General features: G+C 31.4%; 1 protein-coding gene across 2 annotated transcripts in view; it reads right to left on the bottom strand.

The window, feature by feature from the left end:
- Window positions 1-681: 681 nt before the first annotated feature.
- The window catches only part of LOC105250414 (leishmanolysin-like peptidase), a 253,427-nt gene continuing 235,896 nt past the window's right edge, over window positions 682-18,212 (bottom strand). For both annotated transcript variants that reach the window (XM_011256489.2, XM_025408727.1), the window contains 10 exons: window positions 8,541-8,652; window positions 6,896-7,077; window positions 5,580-5,783; window positions 2,417-2,642; window positions 2,042-2,235; window positions 1,835-1,967; window positions 1,513-1,672; window positions 1,273-1,439; window positions 1,040-1,159; window positions 682-960 (listed from right to left, as the gene is read on the bottom strand). In XM_011256489.2, the coding sequence (XP_011254791.1) occupies window positions 802-960; window positions 1,040-1,159; window positions 1,273-1,439; window positions 1,513-1,672; window positions 1,835-1,967; window positions 2,042-2,235; window positions 2,417-2,642; window positions 5,580-5,783; window positions 6,896-7,077; window positions 8,541-8,652 (1,657 nt within the window). In that variant the 3' untranslated portion in view covers window positions 682-801. The remainder of the gene's footprint in view (window positions 961-1,039; window positions 1,160-1,272; window positions 1,440-1,512; window positions 1,673-1,834; window positions 1,968-2,041; window positions 2,236-2,416; window positions 2,643-5,579; window positions 5,784-6,895; window positions 7,078-8,540; window positions 8,653-18,212) is intronic.

Consider the following 18,212-nt stretch of genomic DNA (forward strand, 5'->3'; position numbering starts at 1 on the left):
CGCGTCATCGTGTCATGTAAAATATACTTCTATTTGTCGGTAATATATAGCGCATTTTCTCTGTTAAACTTATTAATTTTTAGAACAAATTTAATGTCATATTTATAAAATCCTGATATTATAAAATAACTTATTCTTTATCGGCAGCGCTTGCAGTCCGTATATATGCACATCAGTCAAATAATGTTAGCAATTATCTATTTCATTAAAGTTATATGTCTATTTTTAAACAACATGTTTCACAATAATGATCAAAATATATTATGTGTCAGAGCTATTCATACATAGCATGGAATGTACACGTAATAATAAGATAAGAAAATCGCCTATAAATAAAAATATATGTGTAAAATTAAACACTAAAAATGCTTCGTCATATTATCACTACGAAGAGTTAATCTAAACATAGTATTTATCGCACGCAGTACATCTGAAGCTTAATAATGTCTTTATCCCCTGGCTAAAAAATTTACCATTCCTTTGTATAAATAACGAGTTTTTAATTACGATTGTCACCTTAGCCAATATCCATTACATTTTTACGATACGATAATAAAAACTTGAACAAATATTATATATATATATATATATATATATAATATATATATATATATATTTATATATATATATATATATAATATATATATATATTATATATATATATATATATATATCGCGAGAAATAAAATATTTTCAGATCGGACTGGCGAAATATGATACATATAATTCATCAAATGATATCTCTAGATTTAGATCTAGATTTGGTAATGCTAAAACACATTAACTAAAGGGAACAACGTATCATCTAATGACGAAAGATAACATTACAATAATAAACATTGGTGCACTTAGGCTAAAACTATTTGCGGACGCACAATGGAGATAGTCTTTGTGATAATACGTGGAAGGTGGATGTTCATCCCCTGGTTTGCACCATTCGCCTCGTGCTTTAAATTCCGCCTTACAAAATAAAACAGATTAATAAATAAGCTAATAAAATAAGCTAATAAATATATACATATTTATATAATATTCATACTTGACAAATATCTCGGCAAGGTGGACAGATTAAAGCACCTTTATGCAGCCAACCATTCTGCATAATTCTTATAATAATTTCCTGTCCAGCATGATAGCAAGTATAAGTGTAATTGCCAACCTAAAAGGACAAAATATTTTTCTTTTCATCTATTCATCGTAATATATATTATATTCTGTTTAAGTTATATTTAATATTTACGAAAGCGTTTCGTCACGATGTAATAAACTCACCATAATGTGCAATCTGCCGACGTCGCATTTGTATAAATAACAACCAGAGCCCCAATGCTGCCACTGTCGCGCTTGCTTGCAAGTTCTTTCTTCCCACATGTCATTAGTGTGGTCGAAGCATCTCGAATGAGGACCATACTTTTCTAATGCGAAATTTTTATCCGGATCTAAAAGAAGGATATATTTCAAAAGAGATTCATTATGCATTTCTTTGCGACGTGTGCGAGATGTGCGCCTTACGCGGATTATTTTCCTCATAAAGACAGTGAGAACCCCTGACTACTATATTCTTTGCCCTCCACGTAAATTCCTGTATGTAAGGACAATAATCCGCCAGAGATACCGAACCGCCGTAGTATTGTTCCTCTCCGGGTGGTACGTGAGGTATTTTATCGAAGTTCTGCAACAGAAGAAATCGTCAATCCAGATTCTTCACATACCGCGAATATTCTCATACGATCGATGTTCATCCATCGATTATTTTATATAGACATTTTTCTCTCTTCCTCTCTTTTCTAACTTTTTTTTTTAATATTCTAATAAATCATTATATATCTTTTACTTGGTATTTCTTGGGCAGTGATTGCGAGTGTTTTACTAAATTACACAAGGCCACTGAACTTCGATCGTCCGTACATTCGGTTTGCAACGGATCCTGCTTCACTTTGTTACAAAAAGGATGGATCGATTTTCCCCTAAAACATTGAAATATTTTCATGTAATCATTACGATACAAGGTCTTCTTTCCTGAATATCTCAATATACTTACGATAGCGGGGATGATTTGGAAGATATCCATTCCTTACAGGATTTCATGGCAAAGTTGCATCCTAGATTTTTCCCCCATCCTAGCTCTTGCGCCATCGAATAGTTGGCGCTATACCAACCAGTATCTTCCATAAGAGCGAGCGTTATTCTCGAGTAAACTGGATTTTGCGTGTGTGTGCCCGTCATAGCTTCGTTCTGAATAAACAGAAAAATCAATTTAGAATAGAGCAAACGTTGTGTCTAAATTTTTTATTGAAATATTTATTGTAAATTATGAAATATATAGATTTGCGAATGTTTCAATTTTTTTCTTAAATATTATTGCATTACATGTGAATAACAAAGAGTTAAATCGGGGATTCTGAGCATTGGATACCTCAAACACGCGCTTCTCCCAATGCGTGAGAGCCGTACCGTCCTCGCCCTGATCCTCCAATTCCGCACCCTCAAGTTCCGGGCAATTGAAGTGCGCTTGAACCTCGGCGCGGACGCGAGGCGTGACTATCATTTGCATGGTCCTCTCCACGTAACCGCCGTGCACTTGCCAGCGAGGTCTGACCACAGTTTTGATCGTATTCTCGCTCCATTGGTGCGTTTGTAACCTATCCGAAACGAATATCGAATATTATTAACATGTTGATTCGATAATCGAAAGCTACTGTTTGTCTCATCCGATATAATAATTTCACCGAAATATAATATCGTACATCACACTGCGGATATTCGCGAATGCATAAAACTAATCTCGAATTATTTAACATATTCGCAAGAAAGTAAATAATAAAAAATTATCGAAATTCCTCGCTCCATATCGGAATAATTAATCTATCCCAAAATGGAAAATCAATAAAATGATTTGTGCTGATTTCAAATCATATCAAAACGCTTGACACGATTATTTATTTATTTAATTTCGATTTATTTAATTTCATTTTTTTAGTATTTTTTCTCTGATATTTTCTTCTATACGATGTAATATCTCTGTATATGTTTTCTATTCTATATATATTTTCTTCTCGATTTATATCAGCAAAATAGCGAAAGTTTGTCTATAACATATTTACTACGTGTCAAATGTTGAATATCCTCATAACTTTACAGTGCTGTGTGTGAGCAGATAAATATAATTGTACCTCAATCTCTCTTTTTCTCTCTCGCATTCTCTCTCTTCGTTTATCCGTATAAAATGATTGATGCGATACGTCGACGAAACGCTGTTTTCGACAGCAAGCGGCCCTTTCTATATCCTATTTCGACATGACGGATGAATTCGCGAATGGCCATTTTCCCGGGAACGAGCACGAGGTGAAAAATATTATTACGCTTGAGCATCAGCACAAAATTGCTCGTCAACGTATCTCATATGCATAAATTGTTAGAAATAGTGTGAATAATGAAAATAACATGATAGATCGCGAATATATAGAAATCGAATGTAACATCGCCTGAAAAAAGAATTGTTTCAATTTCACATCATGAGACAACGAAGGAGATTAAATTCATGTAAAAATTCCATCGTGAAAATGTTTTTGAGTCTCATCAAAACTCTTTTCGAAGTTAATTCGCAGCAAATGAGTTATAAAAGTATATCGCTATGCGAATATTGTTACATTTTTTATCAATTTGCTGTTGCGTAGTTTAAAACAATGATTTCAATTATCACGTAGCAATTAAGTTATCAAATTCGCATGTTTGAATAATGCGGATAATTTGCATGTATGTAAAATGGCTAATTAAAACGGATAGGGAGAAACTGATGTAAATATATAACTAATTAAGGCTGAAGACTTAATCAGCTAATTACTATTAATAAAAATAACTTTAGACAAAATTATTATTTATTAATTATTAATTATTTATCTCAAAGGTAAAAATAGCTCATCAATCACAAATAATTACATCTAATATCATAACATTGTATTGCAAAATCTATATTTTATTGAAATCTAAGATTACCTCTCCCCCTCCCTCTCTCTTCGCATACGTTGCTACGGATTAGCGTAAACCTTAAACGTAAGAGGATCCCCGTAGAGATATTCAGACAGTAGGGTGAGAACGCTCGTGTTCACGAGCAGATGGATGGCAGGAAATGCAAGGAAACGCTGGAATTTGTAACAGAGAACGCGCAGATTGCGAAGCCGAGCGAAAACGGACGGAAAGGACGACTAGAACTAAAATGAGAAGCAGCGAAGGAGAGTAAGAGGGTTTCCAGTAAGATAGACGAAAGGTAGAGGGAGGAGGCAAGGAAATTAAAAGGACAAGCGGCTGCGAGAAGGGAGAAAGAGAGAACGAGCAGTTATCTCTGACGAAAATCTCTCTGTCCCTCAATTTGAGTTCTGGGACATCGTCGAGAAAGAATCAAAACTCCGGCAAAAAGTTCTCGAGAGCTTAAGAAGTTCTGCATACATTACTGAGTGGCTTCATAATTTTCCAACGTTATGCAAAGCAATGAGTGATGTTCTATCAGAGAGAAAAGAGAAGAAAAGAGAGAGAATTTTTATCTCTGTCATCATTCGAAATGTAAATCAACACGAGAATTCATGAGATCAGTTGAAAAAACCAGTCGCATTGAAGAAATGCATTGAGAACATAGTGGAAAATTATACGCTGGAGTGATCTTTAAAAAGAACCGAGAATGCCAGAATCATTCCCGAAATCTATTATGAAACGCTATAGATCTGTTGTTGGAATTTCGCGATTCGCGAAGTGAAAAGGCGTCGATTTTCACAACTTAGTAAAGAGACTCGAGAGCGAGATAGCGAATGGGAAAAATAACGAAAAAACAATGAGAACAGAAGATGTAACTACGAGAGTAGCGAAAGAGGGGGCAAAAGGAAGGGCATGCTAAGAAAGGGCATCTGCCAACGCCGGAAGCCAGTTCGTTACGGTCCGTCGACTTGGATGGAACAGAAAAATACCAGGAATTTTCCAATTTTAAAGGCAGATACACCATCAGACAACAGAAAAGAAGAAGTGAAAAAAAGAATCAACACATTCATAATAGAATAATAAATTGGTGAAAGAAACAGGATGCTTGTTTCTGTCAATATACAGAAGCATTATAACAATAATGTCAGCGAAATTAAATATAAATTAATTAACTAAAAACTGTATCATAGAAAATTTCATAAAAATAATCATATTAAATATTAAGAGAGTTTGATCGATGATACCATAAATCATATATCATCTATATAATGAATAATATCTGTTTTCTAATTTTGAAAAAATCCTTAATGGTAACTTTATGCTAACGGTTTAAGCTTTATCTATAGAAATCTACATAAAGGGAATCGATCGCAGATAGTGCGATATTTGGTATTCTAACTAGAGTATCAGACATTCCTTGAATACGTAACTGCATCGTGTAATATTTGCAATCGAATCTAAAATACATCTCTGCGTTCGAAAATTTATTAATTTTCAGATATTATTTTTACATATTATGATAATAATTTAATCAAATAATCAATTTTGTTCTATATCTTTCACGCTACAATAAAGGAAATTTAATATAAGACGTACAAGATAAAACGTACTTTTCATTAAGGGGTGGTTTTCCGGTATCGCTTCTTCTGGGCGTCCTGGGTTCGCCATTCTCATCCCTGTAGAAAGCGTATAAACTCACGGAAAATCCTAAAGCGTGCAGGATCTCGTGTTTAACAGTGCTGAGCAACGTTTCCAATTCTTGCGGTTTCGTGCTGATGCTTCCCGGGCATAGGTTGGCATGGCCAGCTATCGGCCTGGAAGCAATTTAGTTCACTTCAGCAGCTGCGAAATTTCTTTTTGTTTTATTTTAATTACAGCATCTCAAATTTGTATTATTATCTCTTCGCAAAAACTCTTAAAGATGCTTACAAAACAGATACACATAAGGTATAAATTAAAACATGTACAAAAATTACTGTGTATAAATATCATGTTTTTTAATCGACATTAAAGGCCGCAAAAAATATTTTACGCATACATTTTTATGCATACATTATGTAAAATATATTTTTTTGCACTCGAATATTTCAAGGGGTTTAAGCGTTGCCATAAGCATGTGGCAACGCGACGCACGAATATCGTCGATCTATCACGATCAGACGTCGTGCGAATAATAAAATTTGCGCAACGCCATTTACATCGACCGTGGTACGACGTACGCGACGTATGTACCTGACAGACGAATTTAATCTACTCAATATGCGTTCACGTTTCGGCAGATTCATTAAGTTAGATATCAAATCACACACGCATCGAGTTTTGCTTTTATAATTTTCCATTACAAATTTGATTTTATAAAATATTGTCTAAGTCACAAACTATTTTTTCATGCATTTTAAATAATCATTAATTTTAATAATAAAATTTATTTAATCATATATAAATTATTTGTTTCACATGATGATTAATACAATTGTAGCTTTAGCAACAAATTCGAAATAAAAATAAATTCAACAACGTTTAATGATTATTTGTTGTATAAATAAAACAAAAAATTTTTTTAAATTAAAGTCATTAATATGAGTGTTGAATCGCTTGTACAAACAATTCCTCTTATAAATCCTGTCAAATATTTAATCCGACGTCCTCATGAAATATATTCATGCCAGATGTTGTTTGCCTTCATTTTATCCTTCTGTTCATACAAACGGAAATTGCGTATGTTTCAATCATGTGACAGGCAACTTATTCAATATATTATTAATTATGTTCTCTCAAATGTCAAAGTATCACGAAAACTGTGCGTATTTAATATATAAAATTTTTATCAATAATATTATAAACTATTGGTTTAATCTATTGCATATATTATTATTATATATTATTATTGTTATTAAAAAAATATTGCTTTCTTCGAATAACTTACCGATCTAAAGCAGCTTCCTGTTGACAATGAGCAGCATAGGCTACTGTTAAGCCTTTGTGACATCTCTCAGTCTGCATAGCAGATACATAGAAGACAAAATCGGCACCATCAATTCCTGGACCTGCTTTACTTCCTTTAGCAATTTCGCAATTGTGTCCTGTCGCGTTACAAGTTCTGCAGACCTGCGTATTTAAGAATATAAAACAAATCGCTGAAGAAAACGCTATTGATGTCTTAAAGAGATCGAATTATTTGGAATAATTATCGATTTAAAAAAATATATATATAGTCTATTGACGTCAAAAGAATTTTATAACGACATAAAATGATACAGAGACAGTCATGTTCATAGCATAATAAGTGTCAAACATAAAGTACTGTAAAGAAGATTGTAGCCTGTAAACAAGGAAGTATCCGGAGACATTAAGGCTGATGAACGGGGATGGAGAATCACATTACCGTCGAGATACCTTCGGCGAGAAGGTAAATAATTTTACGCCATCAGTGAATATTGTCAACGACAAGGACGATGACGCCTTCGCTCTAATAAGTTATCCGACACCAATTCGCCTCTCAGGGCTACTCATCAATTAGCGCCTCTCGTTTCTAGGTTGCTATCATTAAAGCACATCCCTTCAATACGACCCTTAGATAATCGATCAAGATGAAGCAACAATGAAATATCGTACCTCTTATTTCGATGGCTATACACGTTCTATATTAAAATATAGGGATCGTGCTTTCTGTAACGATCACAAGCTATCATCTCTCATGAACAAAAAATTCTTTAAGCTAAATTTTATTTTCATATATTATGAGCAATAGTCATAATATTTTTTAAATAAAAATGTCGATAAAATTATGAAAATATATATTCAATATTATAATTTAATATAAATTATTGTAATATCTAATCATTAATTTTGATAATTATAAACTTAATGAATCGACATATTCTGAAGATAATATTAAAATTTATATTTTAACAGCAAAGTAGATAATATTAAAAACTCCGGATTATATATGTTTATTTTAAATAAACACCTGTCGCTGACTCATGTCACTCAATATTATAAATAATGAAAATGTTCAATTATCTGGTCTAGTATATCAGAATCTACTTAATATCAAGTTCAAATGGATAAGTTATAATACAATTAAAAAGTTAAATTTAATAAGGCAAAATATCGAAACTAAGTTTTATCAATTCATCTTAATATCGTACCTCTTATATATTTTTTAATATTATAAAGTATTTGAAATAAAAAATTAATTTTTAACGTATAAATTCTTTATTATCTTTTTATAGAAAATAATTGCTAGAAATAAATAATAATAATAAATTATTCGCCACATATTTATTTCTCTCATAATTGATTAATTTTCATGATTCTATATATTAAAATAAATATCACTATAAAATTAATTACAAAAATTAATTTAAAAAAAGATTTTTACATTAAAAAAAGATATAAATTTCTGATCATTATACGTTGTAATACAAGTAGCGTGAAGCAAGAAAGTTATAAATTTCATATATTTTGCCATTACACGAAATAGAGCACTCGATCTATTCCTTTGACTAGCTTCGATATTTATTGCACGGTTTAACTCGACTTAGGCAACTTATCGGGTAATTACTTACGTCAAGATGGTCCTCCGGGACGACTACCTCGCCGCACATAGTAACAGAGCGACAAGTATCTATACAGTGTGTGTGATGGTTCTTGACGAAAACTTGACTACTCTCGCATTTCCTGCAAGCACATCAATATATCAGAAAATATAGATATAAAACTCATGGGAATTAGATTGTATGAATTTCCTAGCACATCAAAATACTGAAAATTACTTATGGAAATAAAGTTCATTGAATTTAAATTATAAAACATCGTATTAGATTGAAAGTCACTCAACATTATTTAATAAATTCATAATATAAATTAACATCACTTTCTGCGGCACATTTATTCAATAGATTTGTATAAATATGAAAGTTTCAATATAAATTCCCAATCATGCTAAAGTTTTAATTCAGACGTTCAGTAAAAACGTTTCGTATCGTCATTCACATAAATTTGCTCGTAAATCAGCTCGTTTCAAAGAAGGAAACTATCAAGACTTACAAGTGAAAAGTGCAGGATTTTATTTTCTTATTTTATTGAACATGCTTTCTGCAAGAATGTGCGAAATTACTAGCCGTCACTTAAATGAAAGCACCTGAAAGGAAGTCAGTTGAAATTACAAATATTAATAAAAAGAACTTGAAAAGAATAGTTACTTTGGACACGAAGGAACATAAAATATTTATGAGGCCTTGCATTATATTATATAAAAGCATTATTTGGAGAAAAATTAATGACAATATAACATCATATAATTGAAAATATCACTATATACTGAACATTGTAATTTATACTATAATACCATCTTTAATGCAAATTATTCTTCAAACATTTATTTCCGAATAAGAGATTTAATTAAATGATATACATTAGAAATTGTTTTTATATATGCGTATATCAATTATAAAAAATTTTTATTTAATATTTAGATAATTAAATTATATGATAATTAAATTATATGCGTAGTTAATATTTATCAATTTCTTACGCTTATTAACAGAAATATCTGGACATTTAAATTTCAAATTAATATTTTATTGTTGATCAAAAATTAATTATGTAAATATGCTATGTAAATTAATATTATATCAATTATATTGACATAATATAATGAAGCTAATAAACTTCATACTATCCTCTTTATATGAAAAGTCTTTTTTTAAAAGACCATCTTCACGCGTTTTTGAACAATATTATCCACGAGTTAAAGTATAGCAACGATGTTCTATGACATCCCGATGGAACTGAAACTACCAACGCAGGACAACGATCTTCCATCGACATTGTGGACGATATCGAATCACTAGTATATACTTTTATACGGTAAAAGTGGATACGACTATATCAGATACGATGGCGTTCTCGGAAAGCAAGGATAAAGAAGGCTCCAGGGAGAGGTGAGCACTAAAGAGAAGGTGCACTCCGCTAAATAAACGTCGTGACACAAACGTGTTTGACATTCGCAATGAAGAAGATGTTTCCGCTTGATGTTACACAAAAGTTGAAAAAAAACACGACATACTATCTAGTGATGAATTTCAATGGAAATAAAAAATAATTAATAAATTCTAGTAATAGGAAACATGATTTTTATCTATGGAATTTTTATGCAAATAATAATCATATATCTTTCAATCATTTAGGCTAATTAATCTTTTTAGTGGAATGTATTAATTGTATTTTGACAACAATATATATAAAATAATTATATATAGCATTATATTAAAAGCCTTGAAAATATCAATAATAAATTTACTACAGGATCACTTACAATAATTACAAATACTATATTATAATATATGTATAACGTATATTTCAAATATATGTATATTAATGTATATAATATATATTTCAAATATGTATATTAATGAATATAATGTATATTACAAGTGATAATAAGGAAATTAAGTAAATCGTGTATTGTGTTTTTGTGGGTATATGTGTGTGTGTGTGAGAAGCTCATTTTCATTAAACAATATGCGAATAATGCCAACAGTGCAACATCGATCAAATGGTAAAACTGAACAATGCAAGAAATTAATTAATGTCGCATCAATAATGAGAAAAAATTTTGTTTTCCCGATGTAAATCATATATATTATAATATAAATCATGTATATTACTATTAAACAGGTTGTATAATTCTTTATAATAATAAAGGAGAAAAAATTAACTTCTTGGGGAACCAATACATTACATGTGAATCTGAAAAAGCTTAATCGTTCGTTAAATCTGGCCTTCGCGGCTTCGAGAGGTATATGCCAAGTGTTTAAGTCGCTAATCGGATCACGTTCTGGTTTAGTTGATTTGCATAAAGTAAAGTAGTTTTCCGGCTCCGTCGAGGAATTGCAGATCCGGATCGCCAGACACGGACATCTGCCTATTTGAGAGATTTTAGTTCACAGAAAAGCTGCTTGCTATACTTATTCTGCATTGTAGTGAAAATATTTCTCAACATGTTCTAAAATCTGCTAAAATCACAGAGACTAAATCTTTCAATTTCTTGAAATTTATTATTTTAATTTTACGTAATGACGAGTTAAAAAATGCAAACTTCGAGACGCAGGCCATAAATAGTATGTACAACAGTTTCCAGACAATTTACTATTCCGCTAAGAGTATTCTCCGACTCCTTCTCCATTCAAAATCTTCACAAGGAGGTGCAACTTAAACCGCTTTTCCGTTGCCGACGCGAGATACATTCTTGTCAAGATAGAATCTTGCAATTTTTGTGACTTTGCGCAGTCGGCTCGATATCGCTACAGATTTTCCAAGAAAATTATGTGCATTTTTCTCTCTCGAAAAAAGCAAAACAATTTTAAACAGTCCCCTTACAAATATAATATAGCTACAAAATATACATAACATTAAATTTTTTCTTATTTCTTGACTAATTCCATGTATGTATGTTTTTTTTTTAGAAAATCTTGAAAGATATCCACAGTTAATATACTCGGCTATTTTTATTTTGCTTATAATAATAAGCAAAATAAAAATATTCGCAAATAAATTTTATAGAAAAAAATAAAGATAATAAAATTATTTTTTATTTAATTTTAAATCAGTTTTACTTTAAAATTTAATTAAAGCCTAATTACATCATAATAATTCAAAAAATTAATGTAATGAAAAAAATAACATGTAATCAATTTTTTACTAAAATATATATAAAAATTTTTAAATATATTGTGTGTGTGTGTATACACACACAATATATAAGAAGAAATAAGCGTTTAAAATCTTATATGTTACAATTTAATATCAATAATAATGATTCTTCTTTCTCGAAAGATCAATAAACGAAATAAGAAGCAAACTTATTTATTTTTTACTGCTGAATATTTACCGCATACTTACCACATAAGGCATAAGTTAAACATTATTTTTATTTATTATATAATTATTTTAATTCTTTATATTAAAGTGTATTTATTATGTATTATATATTTATTATGTATTTATTATGTACATACTCAAGAGTATAGCAATTTATTTCAGAGTAATTGCCTCATATTTGCCCAATGTGCAAATTTAATCCAATGTGAGAGCGCGGATTACAGAGTTAGCGCTTAATCCCTTTGGGATGACGATTGATCCTACCAAAATGACGTTCGATCCTATCTAAATGCACACATATGTGCAAACAATGAATAAGCGAAAATCCTCTCTGTTACGGTAATCAGCGATCCATTGTATTGGTAGATGTAACAATATATACACACATATGCACGCGCCATAAATCATATATGTAATCATTCTATTATAATTCAAAATTTATACATTCTTTACATATAAATACATACTATTAAAAATTTATATTAATATCGTGATATAAAGCGTAAGAAAATTTTAAAGAAGTGCGTTACACATTTTTTTTAAGAATATAATATCTTTTATATATTTTATTTAAGATGCTGAAAACTTTTCAAAACTTAATTTATGATATAAAAATATAACTACTACTATCATTCATGTCATATGCTATAATTATCAGATTACAAGAATGTTTATTTATACACAAACGTGATCCTAAATTAAAAGCATAAAAAATTCTCGTATCACCCCTAGCCACTTTGATATTTTGAAAATTCGGAAATACTTTCCGGTGAAGACGAAGATGCTGATGGTGACTTCCAAAGAACTTTATCGTTCAGGTAACTTAAAGGAGTCCTGAGCACTTTGAAAGCACCATTCCGCCGCACTTACCCGGGACACGTAATGTCGGGAGTACGGATTTGTTGCAGTGACACGCTTTCTGCATTACCAAGAGCTCGTTGGGTACAGGCACCAACCCAACATCCTTCGGTTTCTCCGAAGTCGTATAACAGCTGGTGAAAACCGCATGATTCACATTTATCACGTGGTTGGGCGGAAAAAATCGATTAAAAATTAATGTACAAATTTTGAACAGAGATGATGCTTCCACGTATACGTATTAAAGAATTAAAATTTTTTTGTTTCCCACTATTTGAAAAATGTTCAACTGCATGTAATTTTTTTTTTACACAAAGTAATATCAAAGTAGTTAAAAATATATTCAATTTTCAAAAGCAATATAAAAATTTCTAAAGTTTTATTGATATCATTATACCGTAGATATTCACAGTATCCGAGTTATACTGTTCCTCACTTAACACTCGAGTCAACCTTTGTAGCGAGCATACTACTGAGAGATAAAAGCAGAAGGCGTTTATGCAGTTTATATGCTCGCATATACGTAAAACTGTATATAAGCGCATAACCGAGAATGCTCATTTTCCTTTGAAACCGGAAATCCGTTATATTCGTCCTTTTCCTGCATCCTTTCGGCAATAGTCGCTTACATTTCCCTTGTTATAATAAGAAGCAATAACGCGATTCTAAACCTAGTCTCTTCTTCTCTTCGAAATTTAATACATTTACATTCGTTAAATTCGTATCACTTTACGACAGCATTCTTATGTTTTATTTACATACTATGTATCTACAAAATATTAATGAATATACTTCAAGACATGGAACACGGATTGAATTCAAACATATTCATTAGTGCAATTTTAACTCGAGTCTTACTAAAGACTGAGACTGAAATTAGAAATTTCATCAAACTTGGAATAATAAACCGATATACTTGTCGTATACGAGCTATGCAGAAGATCAACTGCTCTCACTGTAACGCTGCGTAGGTATACTCGTAAATTTTGCATAGACATTAAATAAAGTAGCGAAGTAGTTAAGGACAAAAAGTATGTACTTAAAGAAGAAACTTCTCTAGAAATGGCACAGCAGTCACCACGCTGAGTGGTACATCTGGCACGTCCGACGCACAATGCATATCTGCTACTTGCGTAGATTCTTCATCGACCCTAAAGTAGATACGGCCGAGTATCTACAGCCATACGCTCGGTCGAAGTCAACAGCGATGCGAACTACTGCGGTTTACGGGTGGATTCTTGTATGTGATCGGCTTATACACTACGTAAATATTGACAGATTCTACTTCCTGCACGGTAATCCGCATTAATGATCGTTAAAGATCCCACAGAATGAATCTATCGATAAACATTATGATCATATTTATTTGAAATATTGAGATTAATATTTAGAACAAAGTACGTTAATATTGTCGATTCTCACAATTCTGACATTTCGAGAATTAAGTCGACAGCCAGTGCAATTTCAAAAACATCACGAAATTTATTTCGTTGTTGAGAATGACGGATCGTAGAAAAGTCGCCGGTGATGATAATAAAGGATCGGGATAAATGAGATAAATGCAGAGTCATCGAAACGAAGATTAATGCAGTCTCGTCAACTGCTTTATACTTTTCTTTGAAACGACAGTAGTTTTCTCAATAATGACTAAGCAAAGTTAAAAAATTAAGTCAAAATTGGAAAGAAGAATCACGAAGAGAGCGAAGAAAGAAAAGCACAAGGATATTATTGATTGATTTCACGCAACAGCGATACTTGCTATATCTTTTTCTTTGTTAGCTTACCTTAATACATGCTTAAAAAAAGAGAAATTAAGTCAAAATGTTTTTTTCTACTCGATATAATTTAAATGCAATAATTATTCATAATTCCTTTGTTGCTGGAATAGAAAAAGGACTGAAGAAAATACACAAAAATAATCAGTGTCTATTTTTCGCTTGAGATTTACTATCATTTATGATAGAGATACTAAAGCGCAGCGTAATAAGAAAGATCATGAATATAACAATCATTATGATTATCATATTTATTTAGAGATATCGCAATTAAAAAGAAAAAAAACTGAAGAGAAGACATGATAAATCCATTGATTGAAACAAAAATAAACGAAGGCTCGATGAGGCAATGATTTGATTGTTATATTTTTAAACTTTCTCCTCCGAAAAAGAGAAATGTTAATTAAAAATAGAGAGTATTAATAAAAAATAAAGAATCAAAAATAGAATAATAGCTAATTAAAAAAAACCTTAGTAAAATTACTTTTAAAGATTGCTCAGTTTTACTTCTTAATCAGATAAATCATATTTATATCTATGTATTTTTGTCTAATTATTCTATATCTGTGTATTTCTGAGTCTTACATTCATATTGTAAGAATCAGACATACAATTGTTTAATTGAAAAATGACTTTAATATGTACAAGAATAAATTATATATACATGTATAATTTATTCTTATACATATTAAGATTTCTCCGTATTTCTGATAGCAAATTGATCCTAAAAATTGAAAGAAGTCTCCATTTATCGAACTTCATTTTATACATTATCCATTTATAATTTGTATGCTAAAATTTTCTTTTGCATATATTTATATCTAGTTTACCGCGCAAAGAAACGAAATAAATAGAAAATGTTAATAAGTTATCTCATGGTTTGAGGCTGAATTTAAAAAGCGCTGACGTTAATTAGAACGATATAGATCATTATCTCTTTTCAGTAACTTGCGTTCTATCACGTCCTGTTCCACGTTACGAATAGAAAGGGCGCTACCGGTATATGAGACCGAACAGATGAAGAGAATTACTACCTTTAGACATAATTATGTCTCTTTGATGTAATTATTTGACACATTTAGATGAGACACACGCTTTGATTTCAACAAAATGCTTTTATTCATTTTTGAAACTGTAGGAGCTTCAAGCACATGATTGAAAATAAGCAAAATGAAACGAAATTAAAAAAACCATTTCGATAATATATTTTCGATAATATATATTTTTCGTGTAAAATAATTTATTTTTATCTCTAAAAGACAGACAAATATTATTTTAAAAAATTAATATTTTCGAAAAAAATTGTTTTATTCATTCCGATCGATAGCGAATAACGCTGATAAGTATCATTAGATACCAAACAAAATTTTACAATAATTAATATGCGACTGAAATTTATTCGTGTTAATTAAAGAATGCTTGAACGCTCAATATATACTGCCAATCGATGATATAAAAATCTGCGATAAAAAAAAATCCATCGTTACAAGTGAATAGCTAAGAAGATTCAAATAGCGACTTGAATGCGTGGGATAACGGAGATCCAATTACAATGCGATCTATAACGCACTCGAAGTTCACTAATTATCCTTTGTAACCTGTAACCCTTTTGATACCGCGTACTTAAAGCGTAGCCGAGACGCTAAGAAAATTTTTCACAGCTACCAACCGCTAATAATTAATTTTCGTGCAATGCCTGCATGGCAACGAAAAAAGCTCTTTCATGTAGCAACGCGTCACACAGAGGCACAGTTTAAAAAAAAAAGATCGTGCTTAGCGAAGATACCAAATACGTAGTATTTCGTTAATTAGCTGGTATTAAAGCGCTCTCTTTTCTGCCAGAACAATAGTATATTGTTTTCTTCGGCGCGAACATCTTAGAAGACTTGAAAGTAAGAACGATCCTATTTACGGAGTATAAGATGTCCTTTTGAAAGCATTTTATATAAAGGCTAGCTAAGTTCCTACTCTTCCATTCTTAATGTTGTTTAAGCTTTTCACGTTGGCGTTCACAAGTCTCTTTGATTGCTTGCTAAATTTATCTTTGTCGATGTTAACTCTTTTTATTTTATTTGCTAAATAACTTGGATAAAACCACGTCTCGGTCGTGTATTCATTATTTGTTTGTAAATTAGTAGCAATTTCGCATCATTTTATTACTCAATAAAGCGGGAATTAATTTAGCGACTTACCGCGCTCGTCGTGAAATCCCGCAAATGAAAATATTAACTTACACTTGCAGAACATCTTTTAATACGAATTCTACGAATGGAGAATCGGCTGCTTATGGCGCAACTTTCCAAGAGAGAGATAAAAACTTGTCTACCGTAACATTTTCCGGCAACTTTACTACCCTACCGAGACGCAAGGCGAAAGCAAAGTTTCCATATTACTTGCTGCTTCGAAGGGATTCTAGCAACGAACTCGATCGATCTAGAATTTATTTGCGCCTAAGGAGCAATACACGAAAACGTTTTACTACCCATTTTCATCGCATTATATTAACTATTACTCTCTACTCCACTTTTACTAAAATTAAAATAAAATTAAAATGTGGTCATCTATATGCATACAATATTACATCATATTTTATGAATTATCATAAAGAAATCTGCATAAAAATTTATATTTTGGTTCATATATTGATAATATCTCTGCATTAAACAATTAATGAATTTATAATTTATTTATTACAAAGTTTATCTGAGTCGAAATTCTAGGCACGCAAGTTTAAATAAATGATAATCAAATAAAAACATACATATTGAAAAGATTAAATATCCTATTTATGTGTTCTTTAAAATTCAGTATTATTTTCATCATACGTAATATTATATAAAAAATCATTCAATCAGAAAAGATTATAATATAATTTAATGGATTTCAGAAATTCGAATCCGATTAAATTTGCATATCCAAACTGTTTGCTTGTTGCTAATTTAACTGCAAAACTTGCAATTGATGAAACCAAAATTACAAACTTACTTGGAATAAAGTAAAATAAAGTAACGAGAGAATTGAAGCAGATTATTAAGGTTGCATCCGTATCTGTCCCTCGTCAATTCTTTGAATGTTGTACAGAAAGAGAGATTGTTATCGAAACACAACGAAAAAGTAAATTTTGCGCTTGTCTGTTGCGGATAATGGATTCGCGAGAGCGGAGAGTTGCATCAACGGTGCCGGGAGCTTGTACCGATAGCGAGTATCGCACAGATACTCACGGGAGCCTTTTCAGCGGGGTATTATAGCCGGGGGATATTTATGAATCGAAGGAAGAGGATCCCCCGGAAATCCTGCAGGAGATGCTATCCCATCCTATCCCGTGGCGCTATCCCATCCAGTCTCCTGTAATCCCTATTGGATCTGCCGAGGTTGATAAAGGAAAACCGTATGGCGTAGAAGAGAAACCATGCCATACAGAATGCTGTCGTTCTACGTTCAAGTACTGGCTGCGTGGCCATTTTATCGAATGCATACTAAACCTCTGCAAAGTCAAAGATAAGTATACCTAAGCGGCCATCGAGACCGATCGAGAGATTTGTGTGATTAATCTTTAATCTGTCAAGCGTGATTGTGCAGTCAAGTGATTTTCAATATCTTTTGAGATTGAGCGCACCGTGTGTATGCAACTATTAAACTTATAAATCAAAAAAACATGCAGATATATATACACACTCTCCACTTTCATATATTGAGATATTGTTCCTATATATCCTGAATTTA

This window comes from Camponotus floridanus, unplaced genomic scaffold, assembly GCF_003227725.1.
Source record: "Camponotus floridanus strain SB8 unplaced genomic scaffold, Cflo_v7.5 scaffold1, whole genome shotgun sequence".
NCBI lineage: Eukaryota > Metazoa > Arthropoda > Insecta > Hymenoptera > Formicidae > Camponotus > Camponotus floridanus.